Source organism: Athene cunicularia (assembly GCF_003259725.1).
Source record: "Athene cunicularia isolate RWA chromosome 3 unlocalized genomic scaffold, athCun1 chr3_part1, whole genome shotgun sequence".
Lineage (NCBI taxonomy): Eukaryota > Metazoa > Chordata > Aves > Strigiformes > Strigidae > Athene > Athene cunicularia.
The window spans coordinates 62,628,804-62,648,928 of NW_020799097.1; the positions used below are offsets into that span (position 1 = coordinate 62,628,804).

General features: G+C 34.9%; 1 protein-coding gene across 4 annotated transcripts in view; it reads right to left on the minus strand.

The window, feature by feature from the left end:
• Positions 1 to 20,125, minus strand: part of AHI1 (Abelson helper integration site 1) — a 95,337-nt gene that overhangs the window by 44,452 nt on the left and 30,760 nt on the right. For all 4 annotated transcript variants that reach the window (XM_026845729.1, XM_026845730.1, XM_026845728.1 and 1 more), the window contains exons 17-19: positions 19,458 to 19,598; positions 17,229 to 17,431; positions 4,640 to 4,757 (exon numbers count right to left, since the gene is read on the minus strand). In XM_026845729.1, coding sequence (XP_026701530.1) covers positions 4,640 to 4,757; positions 17,229 to 17,431; positions 19,458 to 19,598 — 462 coding nt within the window. The remainder of the gene's footprint in view (positions 1 to 4,639; positions 4,758 to 17,228; positions 17,432 to 19,457; positions 19,599 to 20,125) is intronic.

The following is a 20,125-nucleotide window of genomic DNA, read 5'->3' on the forward strand; positions in this document are numbered from 1 at the left end:
TACTGAGGCAGACACAAAAAACCCCTAATATGGCAAAATGAGTTACACTCAATTAAAAATTCCGACTGACAGGCTATCAAAATGGAGAGTAAGAAAACCTAAGTTCCATGCCTTCTTCTCAAATTCAACACAATCTTTGTGAGAAGGTGACACACAATATGTTTTATTAAATTTAAATTCTTTTTTTTTTTAATTTTAAGAAATCTCTCTAATGAAGTGTTTTATATGTAACACATAAGAAACAAGTTCACCTACTTCTTGTATCTGCTTTGAGATACCGACGTCATTAATTACTATGTCAAAAATAAATTTTTTTTCTAGTAATTCTAAGCATTCTCCTGACAAAACTTTTAAATGTATCTCTTGCACAGCACTCTATAGCACTGATGGGAAAGCAGATGTTAACCTTGAATTTAGCATGACTTTCAACACTGTCTCCTGACAAAGGCTGCTGATGACCTGACTCAGACAAACTGATAAAGTATGGACTGTGTAAACGGACAGTGAAGTGGACTGAAAACTGGCTGAGCTGCAGGGATCAGAGGTTTGTAACCACTTGCATGAATCTAACTGGAAACCTGTCACTACTGGTACACTCCAGAGGTCGATACTGGGGCCCACACTGTTAGACATCTCCTTTAATGACCTGGATGATGGAACTGAGTGCATCCTCCGCAAGCTTGTAAATGGTAAAAAGCTGGGAGGAGTGGCTGATACACCAGAGGGATGCTCTGCCATTCAGAGGGACCTTGATAGGCTGCAGAAATAGGCCAAGAAGAACCTCATAAAGTTCAACAAAGGGAAATGCAAAGTCCTGAATTCAGGGAGTAATAATCTCATGCACCAGTGCAGACTGAAATACACAGAATACTATTTAAATATAAGAAAAATCCCTTTACTGTGAGAATGGTCAAACATTGTAATAGTCCAGAAATGTTGTGGAGTCTCCATCCTTAGATCAAAACCCAACTGGACACTGTGCTCAGCATCCTGCTCTAGATCAACCTGCTTTGAGCAGAAAGGTTGGGCCACATGCTCTCCAGAGGTGTGCCTTCTCACCTCTATGATACCATGATCTTGTCTTTACTCATCTTACATAAAGAACATTCTGTGCTTGAGTAAGGTGCTGAAGCTCTCTATTTGATGATTAAACAGTGAATTATTTCATTTAGAACAAAGTAAGTTAGGATATCTAAGTATCACATGTAAAAGTCAAGATCAGGGATGAAAAGAACGGAACTGAACAAACTCTTTAAGGACACCAGGAAGGATCTGATATTAGTTTACAGTTAGAAGTTACAGCAGCTGAGTATGCAGAAAAATAATCCCTAGCGGATTGTTTCACGCGATATGGAGTCACTTCATAAAGATAACAGTTTACCTTTTTAAAAACTTAATTAAATAACCAGAAATGGGTGCTCAGCATCTCCAAAACATTACAGAACAGAGGGAAAACTGAAATAAGAGGAGGCATCTTCGCTAACACATTATGAAATATTCAAGGACATATGAACCCAAGTGGTTTCCAAGTAATTCAAATTTGCTTTCATAAAATATTGCTGCTGAGGGAAGGGGCTATATTAGAATGATAAATGGCACTGAACTATATTTTCAGTGTTTCATGAATTTTTCCTTCACAAAAAATATTTATGTATTTATGTTTCTTACTGTTTGACTGCAGTGCTGTGAGAGCCTGTGGACACAGGCTCTTTAGGAAGGACTGATAAGGAAGACAAGAATGGAGAGTGCTGTATAGAATGAAGGAGAGGCTCAAATGTGCAGAGCTACAGAGCAGTAAACAGGTTTGTTCAGAGCATATGGGTCAGAACTGGAAGAGAGGCCAAAATATGGACATTGTGGGATGATCACCTGCTACAAACTGCCTGATAAAGAAGAGGCAGTGGATAAAGCCCTCTTTAAACAGAGCAAGAAGTCTCACAGTCACAGGCTCTGACTCTCATGGAGGTATTTAACCACCTCAATATCTGCTTGAGAGACAAAAACACAGGCTACAAGCTATTCAAACTTCCATAATGCATGTGGGACAACTTTTTGATGCAGATGCTGGACAGGCTGACTAAGGAGGCTGTACCCCTGAACATGCTAATAATGAATAAAGCACAACTGGTTGAAGACAAAGGCAGTCCTGCCTCAGTGACCATGAGATAACTGATCTTGAGGGAAGTGAGGAAGATAAACAGCAGAACAAGGACTGGGGCTTCATGGAAACCTGTATACATGTGAAAGTATGCACCTGAAGAAAAGCCAAAACATACTATACATTTGAGAGCATACGGAAGCCATCTGCTAAAATGAATAGGCATGTTTAAAAGGCACAGTAGTGAATATTACTTTTATTATGAAAGTATTACAAAATGACAACTATTTTTGCAAATATATCTGGATACAAAAAGATTTCAAAGTCAGGAAACATCTGCAGTACTACTGCTATTGTCCATTATAGACAAAGGTGAATACCCCATTTTTCCACTGTTTCCTACCTAGCGCAAGACCTGGATAATTAAATTGTCTTGTAAAAAGAAGGAAGTCCTGCATGTATCCAGGCTACTACACTGTCCATATCACAAGACATCAGCTACAACCCTATCAAGTTAATACAGCATGCACATACATGTGTTACATGGTTAAAATACTGCTAGCAGAGCTTTACACATACTGCCCGTAGGGACTTCACTGTAATGGGAATTCTGCATTTTGCTTTAAGAAGCACTAAATACACAGATAAAGGTGACAGGAAAGTGTGAAAATGAGAAAACTGAGTAACTCCCAACATAACCCTCAGGAATACGTAACCATCTGCTGGACAAAAATGAAGGATCTCTGTACTACAGGCAGTTGTTAACAGTCTTAACATAAGTACAGAAAAGCATGTATAATCATGTATATGAAATCAACACAGAAAGAAAAAGGTTTTGAACTTCCAGCACAATCCATAAATGAACAGATCCATTTAAGTATAGATTTTCTATTATTCTAAAGTAAAATTAAACTGGCAGCTAGGAGCTATGAACACAAGTACCTATCTTCACACTTTATAACCAATGGGGAAAGATGAAATAGAGGAGTACATCTTCCTCATATGTTTCACTGAAAACAACTACATCACAGCAGAACAAACTGGAGGCCCAAAATGTCAGAGAAGTAATTTAGGGTTTTAAAATATTTTCTTACACAAAAATCTATTTCAATTGTGGTCCACTAGCATTTTAGGGTCTTCTTCCCGTAAAAATCTTTATTTTCTCATTGCTTCCATTGACTGTTGAAAGACCGTTAAAATGTACCTCTTTTTTACTATACTTCCCTTGCACAAATAATATCCTGTACCTGTAGATTGTCTGGAAGTTTTAGTCAGTTTTGGAAAAATCCACCCTGGGGGTGCAAATGAATAGCTGTAACATATATCTGTGTTTGTTCATGCTATTTAAGAAGTCTCCATCAACACATTTATCTCTGCTTCTGCATAAAGTAAAATTCAAGACAACTGGTTTGAGCAATATTAGGCATAGCCATTTAAAACATATGTTAATGTTGTTTAAAGGGTTAGTCCACTTATTTTAAATATTTATGATATGTAAGACAGCATATGTATTCTACTGTTTCTGTAAGATTTACACACTCTGGAAACAATAAGCATTGGCATGAGATTAATATAATGGCTCTAAACCCTTTTGTTAAGGTAAAGCATGGAAATACAGAAGTTACTTGGTGTACAAGTATTTGCATTGCAAATTAGTGTCTAAGAGCAATTCAGAGACTAGTGGTGAATCTTTTAGTTCATACTAAGGATTCTCTTCCCCTGCCACTCTGAAAAAGTAAACATGACTTGCGAAGAAAATTGTCTGGTTTTAGGAGATAATTCTGTATAATTGTAGAGACCGTTTATATCTTTACTATCTACATTTTAACTCTCTATTACCTGTTTTTAGTTCATTATATATTCCACCCTCCCCCTGGTCTTCTTTTTACTATTCTGAAGAATACAAAACCACCACTTCGAAACTAAGGTTCCGATTTTGTCTTATTTTGCAGGTGTGCAAGAAAGAAAAAGGCATGAAATTATCAATTTTATTACTAAATATCATGATTAGGAATGCAACAGCTATTATTAGAAAAGTATCACAAAAATGCATTATTTCATTGCTTACCTTTTTCTCAAAATCTCTGAATACAAAATGGCTTTAGAAACAAACCCCTAAAAATAGATCAAACACAACTGCAAATAGACTTCCGAGCCATATTGTTCTTAAGTAAACTGTTTTTCTTGTTACTGTTTGCTTATATGAGTTCATATGCTTTTAAAAATATGATTTTATTGTTTTTCAGTGTCTTTAAGTCACTTTATTAAGTAATAAAATATTAAATTAAGAAAAGCTGGCAATCTCATACTGTTCTAGAAACTTACAGCACTAATGAGTGTACAGCTTAAAAAAGCATTACAAAGGAACATATATCAGTATTGGACTGTATCACACTGCACTTTATAAATTATATCACATATAACAACCAGGACGCTCCCTGAAAGATCTGCACAGCAGAATTAATAAAGGCAGAAAAAAATCTTCATGAAAGTTATTACCCATTCCCTACAGAGAGTGAAGAAATAAAGAAAGAAACTTACCACTTTTAGTAGTAAAAGAATACAGAGGATTCAGTGGAGTGCTGAGAGTGCCTGGCAGTCTTAGCTTGGAGTGTGGTGACAGCGATGATGGTGCAGGAAGCAAGAGATTTGAGCTCTCCTGTAATAGGAAAGACAAATCAGAAAGTGTAATTTCCTGGGTTACTTACTGATGCAACAGCTAAAAGAGAAATATCTGCTTACCATAAATAACTATTAAAATCCAGGAAAAAAAATTAAGACTCAAGTTGATGATAAACAACAACTTCAGTGACTTTTTTTTTAAGAGTATTTGGAGACACAGACTTTGAAAAATTATTGATGCAGCTATAAATTGAATTGCATGTTTACATACGGATACAAACTCTCAAGCAGTGCAAACAATGGAACAGAACCATTTGAACTGGTATCTTGTTGCATCTTTGTGTATAAAAATGACATTTATATATGGTTATAAATGTATATATGTAAAACAACTTCTAATTTTTGAATAGTCAAACTACACTACATCTATGAAGAGATTACTCAACATTAGAATGAGGAAAAAAAATAATCTTAAATTAGTCCCAACAGAAAGCATACTTAGACCAGAATACCAGGTACTTCCTTTCTGTAAGCTATCCAAAAAAATATCTGCAGTTCTAACTTCCATAGCAACAAAGATAATGTAGTTAGAATGTGGTTTGCTATTGAGTTTCTTGATATACATGCAGCAATCTCAAAGCAAAAACCTTTCCCAAACTTTACTCTTTGACATATTATCCAATACAGCCTATGTAAAAAATCTATTATGACAACTTTAGTTTTTTTAAATGATCCAGATGAGAACTTTACTGCTTGGTAAACATATTTTCACTGGCTGCCCTGATAATACAGCCAAGGGGGAGAAAAAATACACCTTAAATAAAATATCTGTAACTTTCCTCAAACAAAATAGATTCATATGCTACAATTTGAGTTATTTACATAAAACAACATAATCCTTGACACTTTCAAAAGTCAAGCCTATTTCACAACGTTGAATAAATGCATATAGTTACTTAATCCAACTAAAAGCCCACTGTCAGTGAAGCACTTCCTTTGGCCTCAGTAAACTCCAGATCAGACCCTTAAACTTTAGTTGTGGGCCAGAACTGAACAATGACATTTTGCAAATTTTCAATCTACTGGCTTGTAAATTATGTTTAAAGGAGACAGTTAAAACAAAATGAATCAGTGATTTAATTCCAGAAGTTATATCATTTATAAAGCTACTATTTCTGTCATTTAATAAATATTAAACAATTCAACAGGTTTCAGTAATGCAGAATATTTGGGCATTTGCAGATGTACTGGTATTCAGGTAATACAGCACTAAAAACGTGTTGAATAACTCAATTGGGCCATAGAGGGTATCTGCTATCATCTCTGTATTACCATGCTAGACCTTCATCTTAATGGATCTGGTTTTTGTGTAGCAATATGGATTTAACTGAAAAGTAGTTTATAATAGACACTGTCTTTTACTAGTCAAGTACTCTCTCAGCAACTGTGTGCAATTATAATGACTATACTCCAAAACTAATGAGAAATAAAAGCAGGACAGAAAATCAGATCAACTAGTGAATATGATAAAAGGAGCATTAAACCAGCTAGATTTTACCTCAGTGTACAAATTAACAGAATATTAGTGAAGAGTAGTTGCAAAATGTAAGCAGAATAAAGAGGCCTGTTCTTCTGAACAACAAAATCAATCTGCTTTTCTTAAATTTACATATGCAAGTGACTAAGTTTCATAAATTTTTCTCTGCTACACACAAATATGGTGTAAAGCCATTATCTTATGTGTTTACTCAAACACAGAAAAATAATCTGTTCCACAAACATGTTGAGCTCAGCTTTCTAGTGTTTCATCTTCGTATATCCACTGTTAGCCCTAGGGAGAGCCTTTCTGCAGCAAGACAAATGAGATGATCTCCCCTGCATGAATTTCTTGCTGAGTGAACACTACACCATCAGTGTTACAAATGTATGTTTTCCAGTCAAGTATTCTCATGGAATATTCTTTCAAACTCGCTGTAAAAAAGTTGGTTTCAGATACTGCCAGGGAATGAAGACAGGTTGAATATATCAGCTTTTGGAAATCAAACTAAACACAGCAGATAACTATTCAAAACTAGCACTTAAACAGACACTTCCCTGGTTTGTCCTGGAGGGAAAAAGTATCAGGAGAAACTTGTCTTGATTGTGAAGCTTGAATGAATTATATAAGAGATATTGAGTTCTATGTAAATTATTCCTGTACAGCATTTAACTCACTTCTCTTTATTTTCCTGCTGAATTACCCAAATACTCTCATTACACATACTCATTATACATGGTTTGAAATCAAATGCAATAGACACGTACATTAGGAGACTGAATGTATGTGCCTGAAGATTTAAGGAAACTGGCCTCTTCAAAATGTAAGTTCTATCTTGTAACTCTTCCTTCCTCTCCAAGTCCTTAAAAACAAAATAAAAACTATTTTTATAAGAGAGATATTAAAAAGAAAATTTTAAATCTAAGCAGTCTTACAGTGAAGCTCAGCACAGATGAGCTATAAAAGACTGTCCATCCAAAGTAAACACAGAATCAGTTTTAATGACCTTGCTGCCACTGGCTCTTAAGTATTATTTAAATCTCTAGAAGTCCCAAAGAGGAAAAAAGCCCACAACATTATAACAGAAGGAGGAACCACTCAACTATTAAATGAGGACTAATGATTCAGCAGAACTTTTTTCAGGTGAACCACACTGTCCTGTGAAGGATAATTAATTCTCCTACCGTACTGAGACTAACTACGGAACAGAGTGAAGCAATCTTTTTTTTTTTTTTTTTTTAAATGCATGCTGTGGGAAGGCATTGCTAAATACCTTCACAACAACGAGTAAAGTTGGCTAAGATAGCCAACCATCAATCTACTTATTTTTCACAACAGGCTCTGCTTGCTTCATGTACAAACCACAGCTTTATCAAAGACACAGTTTACTACTATCCTGAATTAAGCAAAACTAAGGAGTTATAACATTCTTGTAGTCTTTGTAGTGAAAAAGGATACCTACATAATTTTTGCCAAGTTTAAACAAAGCTGATTTGCATTTTCTTTTTTGTGTTAGGGCAGCTCTATGCAAATTATGCAAATATACATTTTCAGTGGAACTAGTTTTCCTATTAGAAGTGAACTGCATGAGACAAAAAACAGAATACTGCAAGACTTGACAAGCTGACAATAACAATTTTTCTTTTTTCCTGAGAATGCAATTTTCTGACCTTTGCAACCAATATAATTGACATTTCCATATACACTTGCAAGTCAAATCAAGCTGGCCAGCTCTATACTACCTCTTAATCTTTTAGACTTCCCTTTTGAAACTTTAGGCCTCTGTGACACTGCTTTTAAAGACAGTTTAAGACATTTAAAGACAGTTTTAAAGGCATGATTAAACCATGATTCTGCAGAATTTAAAAGTTGACAATTGAATGTGAAATAAAAATAAAACATAAATTCTGCTATTTTTCTCAATGCTAGAAGAAAAAACATAACCAGCAATGCTTAAAGTAAGAGTGCAGTACTACAGCTTTTAAATTTGCAATGTAAGTTGAATTAAGTTTACATCTATGTAAAAATGCAATCATTTCTAGGAGAGAAAGTAGCATTAGGAGGACTCCAACAAGGACTGGGATTCTACTGTCGTAGGTGTCCTGCAGTCACTTAGAGATTAATCTGGTTTGCTCTTAAGTAACTTCTAGACTAAATGGGAAAGACAGCTAAAATATCATTTCAGTACACATAGGCAAAACTGAAACATATTTACTTTGCTTGTCTGAAGCAAGTGTGTTCCCCCGATGCTCTCTACAGTCCTCTTACTCTGATTATCCACATCAGGAACTCATCTAGATGGCAATATAGTTCCCTTGTAACTTGGGTACTCCACTATCTTTTCCCATAGAAGCCCAGAAGTGACCAGGACATACATATAAAAATTGAAGCTAGGTGTTGATGCAACAGTTTAGATAGAGCCATTGTCTACAGATGATATGTCTCATCACACAATAATTATACATATTCAATTCCTCAGTTCTGCCAGAGAGTTCTGGTATTTCAATTACAGGCCTACCACAAAAGCTTGCTTTATTTCTCTATTTCCCTTTTAAAAAATGTTAAGAAGAAATTAAGAAATTACTAAGTAAGAACAGTAAGAAATTCTTCTTTATAGTAAGAAATTACTAGAAACATTTGGAATAGTAAGCTTCCTTCAGCCACAAGGAAAACCAAATTCTTTTTACAAGACACAAACCAGTTAAATACAGGCTCAATTATGAACAGCCTGTGTAGACTCACTCAGCCATTAAGTACAGAGAGTATGAGCTGTCTTGGATTGTATAAAATTGGCATTTCATCTTAAGAACATACTGGATATACACATTTTAGGAGAACTGGCCAATGTCATCACCAAGTAGATTTGTCCTGCTTAGTAAGAGCCAAGTAGATGACTATATAAACTGTGACCTCTTCTGTGGCTGGTTATGATTCTTGTTATCAAAGAACATATGACTGGGAAAAAAACAAATAAATCCATGTCTTAAAAATGTCTTTAATTGTGCAAATGAAAAATGGATGTAACCTGTGTCACATACAAAACACACCCAAAGACACTTGTCTTATAATTTTATTTCTCTTCCTACGAAGGAAGACAGACACCAGAAGTTTTTCTGCCTCACATCTTGTCAAATACATACCTATTCCTCTGTACCAGCTGGTAAAAAATATTAGGACAAGACTAAATGCAGTATACAGCTTCAGGTAATCATGTAAGCACTCAGACATTTGTAACCACCCACCCCGTCATCCCTCCAAGTATCTGGTTAGACCCCAGGCTTTTCCTATAATATATAAAATTGGTTTTAGTAGATTCTTTTAAAGGCTTTTTGGATTCTTTGGTTTTGTTCAAAGAGATGTTAAAAAAATATGTATTTCTGTGAAAATTTCATTATTACTCTAAAAAAAAGTATAAACAGGCTTGCTCTTCACTAAATTGTTTCTAAAATTATGCACCTAAACAAAAAGTATAATCTAATTTCTTATGTGGACAAACCCTCATTTGTTTATTCCAGAGATTAACTGTAATGTAACCATAAAGAGAGAAAGGTAACAAAACCCCAAGTGACCAGATTTCCCCAGAATAAGCAGCACTTTTGGATGCAAAGATAGAAAGTTATTTTCTCTATCCTTTATTTGAATGAAAAACAAATGCTTTCCTCAGCTAACATACAAAAGGAATCTGTGAAACTTTATTTAAAAATTCTTAGAGGTTTAATCTTGTATATCCTTCTTTAACTCTCAATTTACAGTATCTCAGTATTTGAGCCATGATCAATGTTCCTTTCTGCACCTGACGTGTTGCAAGAAATTCTACCGCAGCCTCAGTAACCATTAATAAAAAAAGTTGTCAACAATGTTATTAAATTAACTCAGTGCATTGTTTATGGTGTTTTCTGTCATAAAAAGTTCTTCATAAAAGCTGCTTTCTCCACACCTTGGTGACAGTAAGCCAGCTGGCAGAAGGAGATGCAATTTGCTGGTTTTTACCACCATGAGTGTTTCTAGCATCCTCTGCTATAAAATATGATTTGAATAAATATAGTATTACTCAGATGTACTTGTCTGCTTTGTTCAACAGGGAGAAAACAGTGAGTAACTTTTTCTTAATGCTGTACATACATTTATGGTGAGAAAACTAAGATAGTAAAACTGGAAACAAAATTAAAATTCAAAGACCAATCAGTAAAATCCACACATATTAAAATGCTTAGCACCCTCTGATAAATTTATCTTACACTCTGATAAAATTGTTATGATGGATATAGTTTTATGCTAAAAAATTAATGCAATTCACTTGTCATGTCTGACATATCTTTTATATAAACCATAAATTACTGAAAGCTAATACTGACAAAGGTCAGTAGAGGAACAAAATCTTCTGTTACAGCTGACTGCAGCTTATTATTGCTACTTTAGACTTCTATTCAAATAGTAATGTCAGCAAACATTAAGCAAGAATTAAAGATAGATATCCTGTGCTTACAGCACAGATGAAAGACTGCTGTGCAAGTATTACTGCCTGATACTCTAACTAGATTCATACGGATCATTTACATCACTTGAGTAAAAAGCCTGAGAGCATGCAGATTTAAATTCCATATTCACAGTAAAATTTGTAATAATTCCCTACAATAATAGGAACCTCTGTATCCAACAAAAGATGCACACAATTCCTCATTAACTTTTATAACTGGAAGTATAAAAAAAAAGAGTAGAGAAATAGTTTAAAATAAGAATTCCTTAAATTGATTGCTAATGCTAAACAGAAGCTTGGAGAGAGGAAAAAGTCCTTAATATAACTGAATTAAATATGCAGGGAATTTAATAAACATTCCCATGACCATATATTTGAAAGTACAGTCTTACCATAAAGAGCCATTTTAGTCTCTTTATGCTCCATGTTAGTTACCACTCTAGTGGAGAATTTCAGAGTTCTGGTACAGATCTTACTCTGGAGGAGGCTCAGGCTGCATTGCTGCCAAGCTGGAAGGCATATTTACAACACACTATTGCCAAGATAACTACATAGACAACGACCTTTATTTAGTAGTAAAAGCAAGGTATTTTGTTCTTTTGTTTACTAAGTGTGGGAAGACTAGCGATTACTGCAGAGTAACTAACTGCAGTAAATCCATACAGATCAGTATGAGCATAGAGTTTGTGAAACTACTCATCTTATACCCCTGTCAAAGTTCCTTCATCTGCATAATACAGACATTAGTTTCCTTTCTTTTACATCTATTTTGACTGTGTTGTTTTAAAAATCATCTGATGTTAGCTAAAGATGAAGAATGCCTAGAAAAAAAATTACTAAGAAAAGAACATTCCAACGTAGGAAAATGTTACAGATTTTAAGGATCTAACTTGCTTTGTAAGATTTTCAGAGGGGAAAAAAAAAATACAATGCAATAAACCACAGAAAAAAAAAGCTCTTTGTTCAAGTTTTTCTAACACTGACAACATAATTAAAACTGGCAAATTTAATGAATTGACAAGGAAAATTCATTACAATTTCCAAAATCTTACACAAAGTAAAATTCTGGCAAAATTTTCATATGCTGTTAAGTATTTTACCTATATAAATCTTCTAGTAATACTTCAGCCATTTCACATCAACAATCTATGCAATCACAATTCAACAGTATCTGCTTAGTAAATGGAAAAAACATATATATGAAAATTTTTTATCCAGTAAATGAAATGCACAGGATTATAGGATTTCAGACCCAAAAGTGGTTCCACCATGGCTTATAAAACACACCCTTGTAGGTCTGCAACTGAGAGTAGTTATATTTAAAGTAATAATTGCAGTAGAATTTCCTAGAGTAAGAAAAGCATCTCCTACCATTCTGATGAGGAATACTGTGAAAGGAATAGGAAAAAGTATATAGCACTATTCAAAAGCACCTATTTAATTTAAAAGCCCTCAATCCACTGGAATGTATTGCACAGGTTATCAGAAAAAATACTGCCTATGTTACAGGATCATGTTCTCCACTAACATGAAAATAAACTGAAACCCAAGCCTATGGGCCACATGGATCTGACTTGAAATTGCTATAAAAGCAAAACTGGAAGAAAAGTAACCTTAATAGTCATACTAAATTCAACTGAAATATGATTATTTTTAAAATTATTTACTAATCTGGTGCAATGAAAAGAATATTAGTAACTCTTATGGAGAATTATCACACAACTCATAAATAACATGATAATGCCACAACCTTGTCTGTATAACTTTTACATGTATTGTCTATATACACCATAGCATAAGAATAATTACGCTGTATTAAATATTCATCCTCATGTTTTTCAACAGTAAACTGTAGCAAATAAGGTACATAAGTTCAGATTGATTTTTCTCCTATGGGCCCTTCCACTTCCATCACTCAGCAGTTTATGAACTTGCACATCAGCTGGCAGTAATACTGATTCATTGGGCCTATAGTTTTTGCTGAATCTCTACGAATTTTTCCAAAATCTCAGTGAACCCACTGTCCTGGTTTAACCCCAGCCAGCACCTAAACATCATGTAGGCACTCGGTCACTCCTCCCCCCTCCCAGTGGGATGAGGAAGTGATTTGGAAAAAAAAAAAAAAAAGTAGAACTCATAGGTTAAGAATGGTTTAACAACTAAAATAAATAATAATAAAAATATAGTAATAGTAATGAAAAGGAACAGAATAAAAAAAAAAAGAGAGAAATAAACCCCAAGAAAAGACAAGTGATGCCCAATGCAATTGCTCACCACCTGCTGACTGATGCCTGAGCAGTAATTCATTCCTCCCAACCAGCTCCCCCCAGCTTATATACTGATCATGACACCCTAGAGTATGGAATATCCCTTTGGCTAGTTTGGGTCAGCTCTCCTGGTCAGGCTTTTTCCCAGCTTCTTGTGCACCTCCTTGCTGGCAGAGCATGGGAACCTGAAAAGTCCTTAACATAGGATAAGAACCACTTAGCCACAACTAAAACATCAGTGTGTTATCAATGTTATTCTCACACTAAATCCAAAACACAGCCCTGTATCAGCTACCAGGAAGAAATACCCATGTACACTTCTGGCCTTCACAGCACTCTGTGTATGTAACTCTAGTGTATGTCCCCACTTCAGCTGTGAGAAATAGTTTTTTTTCCAGTATCATTCATGTTTTCATATATTTGTCACAACTTTTCTCTCACTCATCTCCACTTGCATGATGTGCAAAGCTGAGGAGCTCTAGTCAATTTAATCTCATTACAAGCAAGCTCTTCAACAGCTCTTGGCATTTGTGTTACTCTTGTTTGAACTTCTCATTTTACTATATTCTTTTTCAGAAGGGGTATCCAGAACCAGTTAGTGTGTTGAATATATGGGCCTATCCTGGATTTCCTAAGTAGAAGCACACATGCATCTTCCTCATATTCGGTTTGGAATGGATCTTATTTATGGTTTCCTAAAAATTATTTAGCTGCAGTTTTGTTTTTAATAAGAAATAAAATTAACCGATTTCTTGCCTATTTATTTTTCAACTGTGGTATGCATAGTATAAAAAAAAGTCTTCCTATTAATCTGCAAGTTTTCTTTTGGAAAAACAACAGAAATTTAAGCCAATTCTATGAACTCAGTGAAAAACAGGTTTTAAAAACACTGCAAATTTCTTATACATATGACAGATAAGAATACAGAATATCAGTACCTCCTCTGACAGTTTGTAGATAAAAATTTTGTATTGCAAGCATTATTAAGTGAAAAAGCTATTTCAGCCTGCAAAGACATTGCAGCATCATCTTGTACTTCACCAAAAATATTCACTGAATTGGCAATATTTTAAAAGCACTCAGTATGTAATGTGTTACAACCCTCCGGTTTTCATATTCAGGTAGAAGTTGTAGTTAAGTTACTACAGAACTCTTCCCAATCTGCACTAAAACTCAGAAGATAAGCATGGTATTTCACAATCTACAAAACCCAAGATGACCCAGAGGACAGATTCTTACAGGACTGACAATGGTAGCATAAAAAATAGACACCACTTCAGCATCCATCTCTACCTCTAGGTTCTCATTGCAGACAAAGTACAAGTTTACAGCTTCTTCCATTTGATGGTTTAGACAGTATCAGTATCATGTTTATGTGTTCACTAAAAAGGTTGCATGTTTTTTTCTGAAAAGAAGTGGCTTTAAATTCTGTTGTTTTCACACAAGATATATATTGCATTTCAACTAAATCCTAAAAGGAGACTATCTGAAAGGACCACACAGTATACTATATGATGAATACTATACCAAAGTATAATGTACGACCATACTTTATAGTCATACAGCTTAATGATGAAAGTTTAGTATATTAGATGCAATCTGAGATACAGGCTTCTGGAATCTCTCACAGTACCTACTCCTTTAATGAACTCTGGCATTGTAATAAATACACTCAAATGATAAAAAAAATATTCAAAAGGTTTTAAGCATTTCTGTATACAGGAAAGAATACTTTTACATGTTACTTGTTGCACTTTAATTGCACTTATTGCACTTTAAACCCTCTGAGTATCAAAACATTGGTAACCACTCTGATAACCTTTTAATAACATTTTTCAGAAATACATTGTGAACTAAAGACTGGAATAGCCAAACACACGTTTAATTAATTCAGAAGTATTCACATAATAAGAGACAAGGCAGCCAACATATAAGTGATTCTAGTACTAGTACTACAGAGTATATATAGATGCTGTCCTTAAGCACTACAGAGATTTTTTTCTTCTTCAAATTATAACATGGAAATTTTGACATCTAAAAATCACAATTTCAGAGCTAGGATATTCTATCTCTAAAGGAAGCCCTTCTCCTCATATCTACATAACATACAACACCCCCTTGTTATGCAAAGTTATAAATAGGTAATTCGACTGCTAGATGGAAGTCAGATTTTAAACACATAAACAGTAACACTGAAGGAAAAGCATTATGTTATTTCATTGACTAGAGATGGGTTGTGTTTTCCTATCAAAAACTTCTGTGAATAGAAACATACATTAGCATCAGAGATAGATAATAATTGCTGCAAAAATTCACTGTACAGTAATTTCTCTATGTGGTAAAGAAGCCAATTCTGAATTCTGGTTTCATATAGAAATTCACATTTACTTTTTCTAACAAAATGTTCTAGCTTTTGTGAATTACTACAGCTTTAGCCCAGTATTCAAATCTTGGTTCTAATTACACATTTTCTGGGCTAACAAGAATGCTAATGTGGGAGAGGGAGAGGGAGAGGGAGAGGGGAAACCTCCTCTCTCATTCATTAAGGTTCCTGTTTAGGTAGCAAAGAAGAAAAACAAAAAAAAAGAAAAAAAAACATTGGCTTTAAAGGAACCCGGAAAGGAGGCACTTGTCACAGCACAAAAAACCCAAGCTCATGTAGGCTCAGAATGTTCTCTATTTCTATCTAGCCTAAAACAATTTTTAATATATTCACATTACATTTTCAAATAGTATATCTAAGTCACAGACCTCCAAACTTTGCAATTAGAATTTAATTTTCTATCCATTAGCTACTGCTGTTAATTTCACACACATCAAACTCAGAGACCCCTGTTTTGGCAGATCTGCTGTTCAGTGGTTCCAGCATCTTTGCCTCATAAAACATACCCCAGGCACGACCTCAGGCCAGGTTTACTGTCTACAAGGTGTGCTGCCAACATGTTTGTCCCAACATGGTAATCCCCATGTACCTGTGACAAAGCACTGGCATGCAAACATGACCCAAAGACCAGTACAAAGTTTACAGTTTACAGTTTCCTTTTATTTTTCCTGTCAGGTGAATACGTACAAGGTAACACCTGTGTTCTCACTTGGATTTTCATATTCCAACCCTATCACGGGGCAGCCTGCCACCCTACACACAGCTCAATAAAATCTCCCTTCTCCATTTTCACTTGTCTAACCATATGTATTTGCACATTCTCACATACACAGCATTTATGAGGCCTACTTTGACAAACAGTTTTGCAAAGCATTTATGTGAGTACACATTCCAGCAAGCATCTCAGCAAAGCCTGCACTTACATACATGCATCATTATTCACATGAAAAAGGGAGTTACACACATTTAAATCCATATACATCCAAAAGTTTAATTCTTAATTACAAATTAGTAGAAATTTCAAGTTTTAGTGTTGATCTATTATACTCTGGGGCTGTCCAGAATCTCTGATAATGCAGGCAGGGAATACTGCGCCCACCAGATGAGAGTAGCTACAGCATCCTCTGCCACAACTGCTTTCATCTACTCATCTGCTTCTTTTGTGCTTCACTACTTAATGCAGACAATGCCTAAAACTGCATTAAAAAAACCCAGAACTACATGCACTCAAGAGGACTTAAAAATGAAAAATACTAAGTGCAAACCCAAATACAGTTCATCTCACTGTGAACAGTAATTATAATTGCACAGCACTGTTCAGGAATATTCTGCATTCTTGTCACATGCAAAATTGTCTCAAGTCAGGGAATTTCACTTCTATGGCCAATACAAAAGCTTTAATTACTGATGCGGGTATCGAGAAACAAGACAGTCAAACACACACACACAAAGAAATCACTTTTCCTCCCTCTTTGTCAGCCTCCACTTCAGACACTTCTCTCTCCTCCTTTCTAGTCCCCATCTCCCTGCTTTTGCCATTATGTTACACTCAGTGTCTTTGGTAGAGCGATGGGTGGTGCGGGAGAGTGGGGTTATTGCTTAGTGGCTTGCTCTTTTTGCCTTTCCTTGCTCCTTTAAACTGCTTTAGTGTAGGTCCTCCACCAGCCAAAATCCCCTCGGGGACTGTACCTGTCCAGCATGGTACATTCATAACAGTATATTCATTTCTGAAGAACAGATCTCAGACTACACATATGTGTTTTGTTACACCTACTAGTCCCAGATTATGAACTTTGGCTGAGAAGACTATATACACTTCTGGAAGTTAATTAAATTTTACTTACTGTAACAGAATCAAGTTTTTGTTTGACCTTCTGCATTCTCATTGATGTTTTTGCAACACTGGCAAACTGATCTGCTGGAGACATCACTGAATTTCTTTGTACAGGAATTTCAGAAAAACTGCTGAAGAACTGTGGCCCTCTTGGTGCAGCTGTGGTAAGTGATGAAGTGAGATCTCTTACGAGTTCAGCTTCCTGTTGTGCAACTGTAGAAATAACCAATATTAATGTGTCAGGTGAAGCCTTACATTGCCATGGAAAAAAAAATAATAAAAAAATCGAATGATCATTGTGATTTTGCCAGCCACGTCTTCAGTCAAATGCCATCAGAATCTGCACCAATAGTGCTACAGGCAAAACCTGAAAACGACAAGCAATTTTTCCCATGCTACCCCATTCTCCCTAACTCTTCCTAATCAATGTCTCTCTTCGGTTATCAGTGTTCGGTAACCTCTCACACAGAACTGGTATTTTTGTATTGCTTATAAACAATGGTGTTCTTCATTGAGAAATATTAAGGGGCAAGAAAAAACCTGGGAATTTTTCAAGGCCAAGAAAGCTATAGAGCTTGCACTGAGTTCAAGTCAGTTATTTTACTAGGTACTTACCACATTTTTTCCAGCCCAGTTCAAGTGAGATTATACTTGAGTGAAATTCCACGAATTTCTAAACATATATACAGGCACAGGAGGCATTCTTAGGAAGTAGCCTACTCTAGAATAGGATAGTTTTGATGAAAGTTGCTCTCATTGTCATTTAAACAAATCAATTGACATTTTTTGTATTACCGTCTCAAGCCACAAAGTTTAAATAATTCTTCATGAAAGTTTTGTCCAGGATATTCATAGAACTGTTGGTGTATGTAAAACACATACTGCTGGAGTCTTAAAAACTGTGTCAGTGACTAAAATTAGTATTACTATATGATTAACTCTTTCAACACTAAGGCAGTAAGACCATCTTCTGAAAGCAAAATGTGTCTGCTTTTAACTAAAAAAGGAACAAAAAGTTAGTAACAGATAATGTAGAAAAGACCACAACCTATGCAAAATCTTACTGTCACCAGTGACTTAGTTATGCAGTCAGATGATACAAATAACTACCAGTGTGATATCTGCATGATCTCTAAATATACACACACACACACACATATATAAAAAACTAACCTATTAGCTTTTTAAAGACTGTCTGCTGAACAGTCTAAAAATTTTAAAGAAACCTTCACCCAAAATATTTTCCATTACTCTCTATAATGCAGATACCTTACTGGGTTAAAGTTTAACGCTGACTATTGATTGTAAAGTCATTGCACTTTATTTTCCTGTAAAAGTCAACCAGTTCAACAGACAAATAACCTAAATTGTAAGATTTGATATGAGTAATCTCATTGCTACATGTTATTTAAAAAGCAAGTGTATAAAGACAGGATTAGTTTTATAAATCAATGTTCATTGAAAATATAATTCAAACAAAAATCTGTTACAGATATGCAAAATTTATTGCATAGTTTGTATCATCTACTATCTAGATGCAACATGACATCTGCAACTGTATCCTTAATTGAAACAATGAAACTGCTAAAGCTAACCACAAAAACCCTCAACTATCAGAAAAGCCTGCAAAGGAAAGTCTAAATTTTATTTTGTATATCAAAAATTCAGTTAGCATTTATCACTATCTTCTCTTTAATAGAACATGGGGAATAAATATCTCTCACATAATCACACCACAGACATAACACCTGTTTATTAAAACAATCTATACTTTCTCGTTATTTCTATTCAGCTCCTCAACATTATTTTGTAATATAGCCAGCACAAAATACTGAGATTTCTATTAAGCTATTCATGAATTTTCAGAATGACGGTATTTTCTGGCTCCATAATCTACCTTGATATTGAAAAGGGGCTTTTAAATACTTGTATGACACTGCCCATATATGATAAAGTGCTGTAAAGATCACATATGATGACACACAATAACACATTTATAAACTTGAGGTTACTGGAGACCTCTGGTGACTAGCTAGGCCAAAACCCCTGCTCAAAGTAGGGTCACCTAGAGCAGATTGCTCAGGGTCATGTCCTTTTCAGTTTTGATATCTCCCAGGATAAAGATATGTATTATGATCAAATGACTGTTTTCTTTTCCCTTCAAAATAAGTACAAATACTAGAAAATCACCTCTAAAATAAAATATTTAAAGTGTGTATCAAGAAAATTTGTACTGTACCTTTATAATCATAAATGTATACAAGTATTGGCTGGTTTTGACCAAAGGCACAAAATGACACCATGTGTTCATGTGGATGAAAGGCAACATCACGAAGTGGAGATGTGTAGGAGAGTTCAGAATATATGGCCACCTGGTCTCCTAGAGAAGTGAAATATATTTATTAATACCACAGAAACATATTTGACACAGCAAAAGCACAGTTGGTTAAAGCTTGTATTACTATAATGCAGTGACAGTCACTGTAAATAAATGTTCTTCAGCCAATTTCCTTACTGAAAAGTAGTATTTGGCATAAGAGAAAAAATATTGCATGCTTTTAATTTATTCAGTAAGTTAGAAAAGTTAATACTGTTGCAACAGCTGCAGGAAACCCCAGAGAATGCATCAGGTTGGCTTTGTTCTCTTGTTCTGATAAGCAAGTTCTGGAAAGGTGGCGTTCCACAGTATTTGTTTGTGCTTGCATTTTGCCAGAGATAGTTATCTTAGTTGTAAATTTCAATTATATCATACTGACTATATGAGTAAAAGTTGAGCACAAAATTATTTAAAAAATAAATAAAATTATCTCTTCAGCTGACAGCATTATGAATGTAAGTATAGTGTGTAAACATATTAATAACAAAGTTCCTCCCTCTTTTTACTTTTTTTTTTTTTTTTTTTTTTTA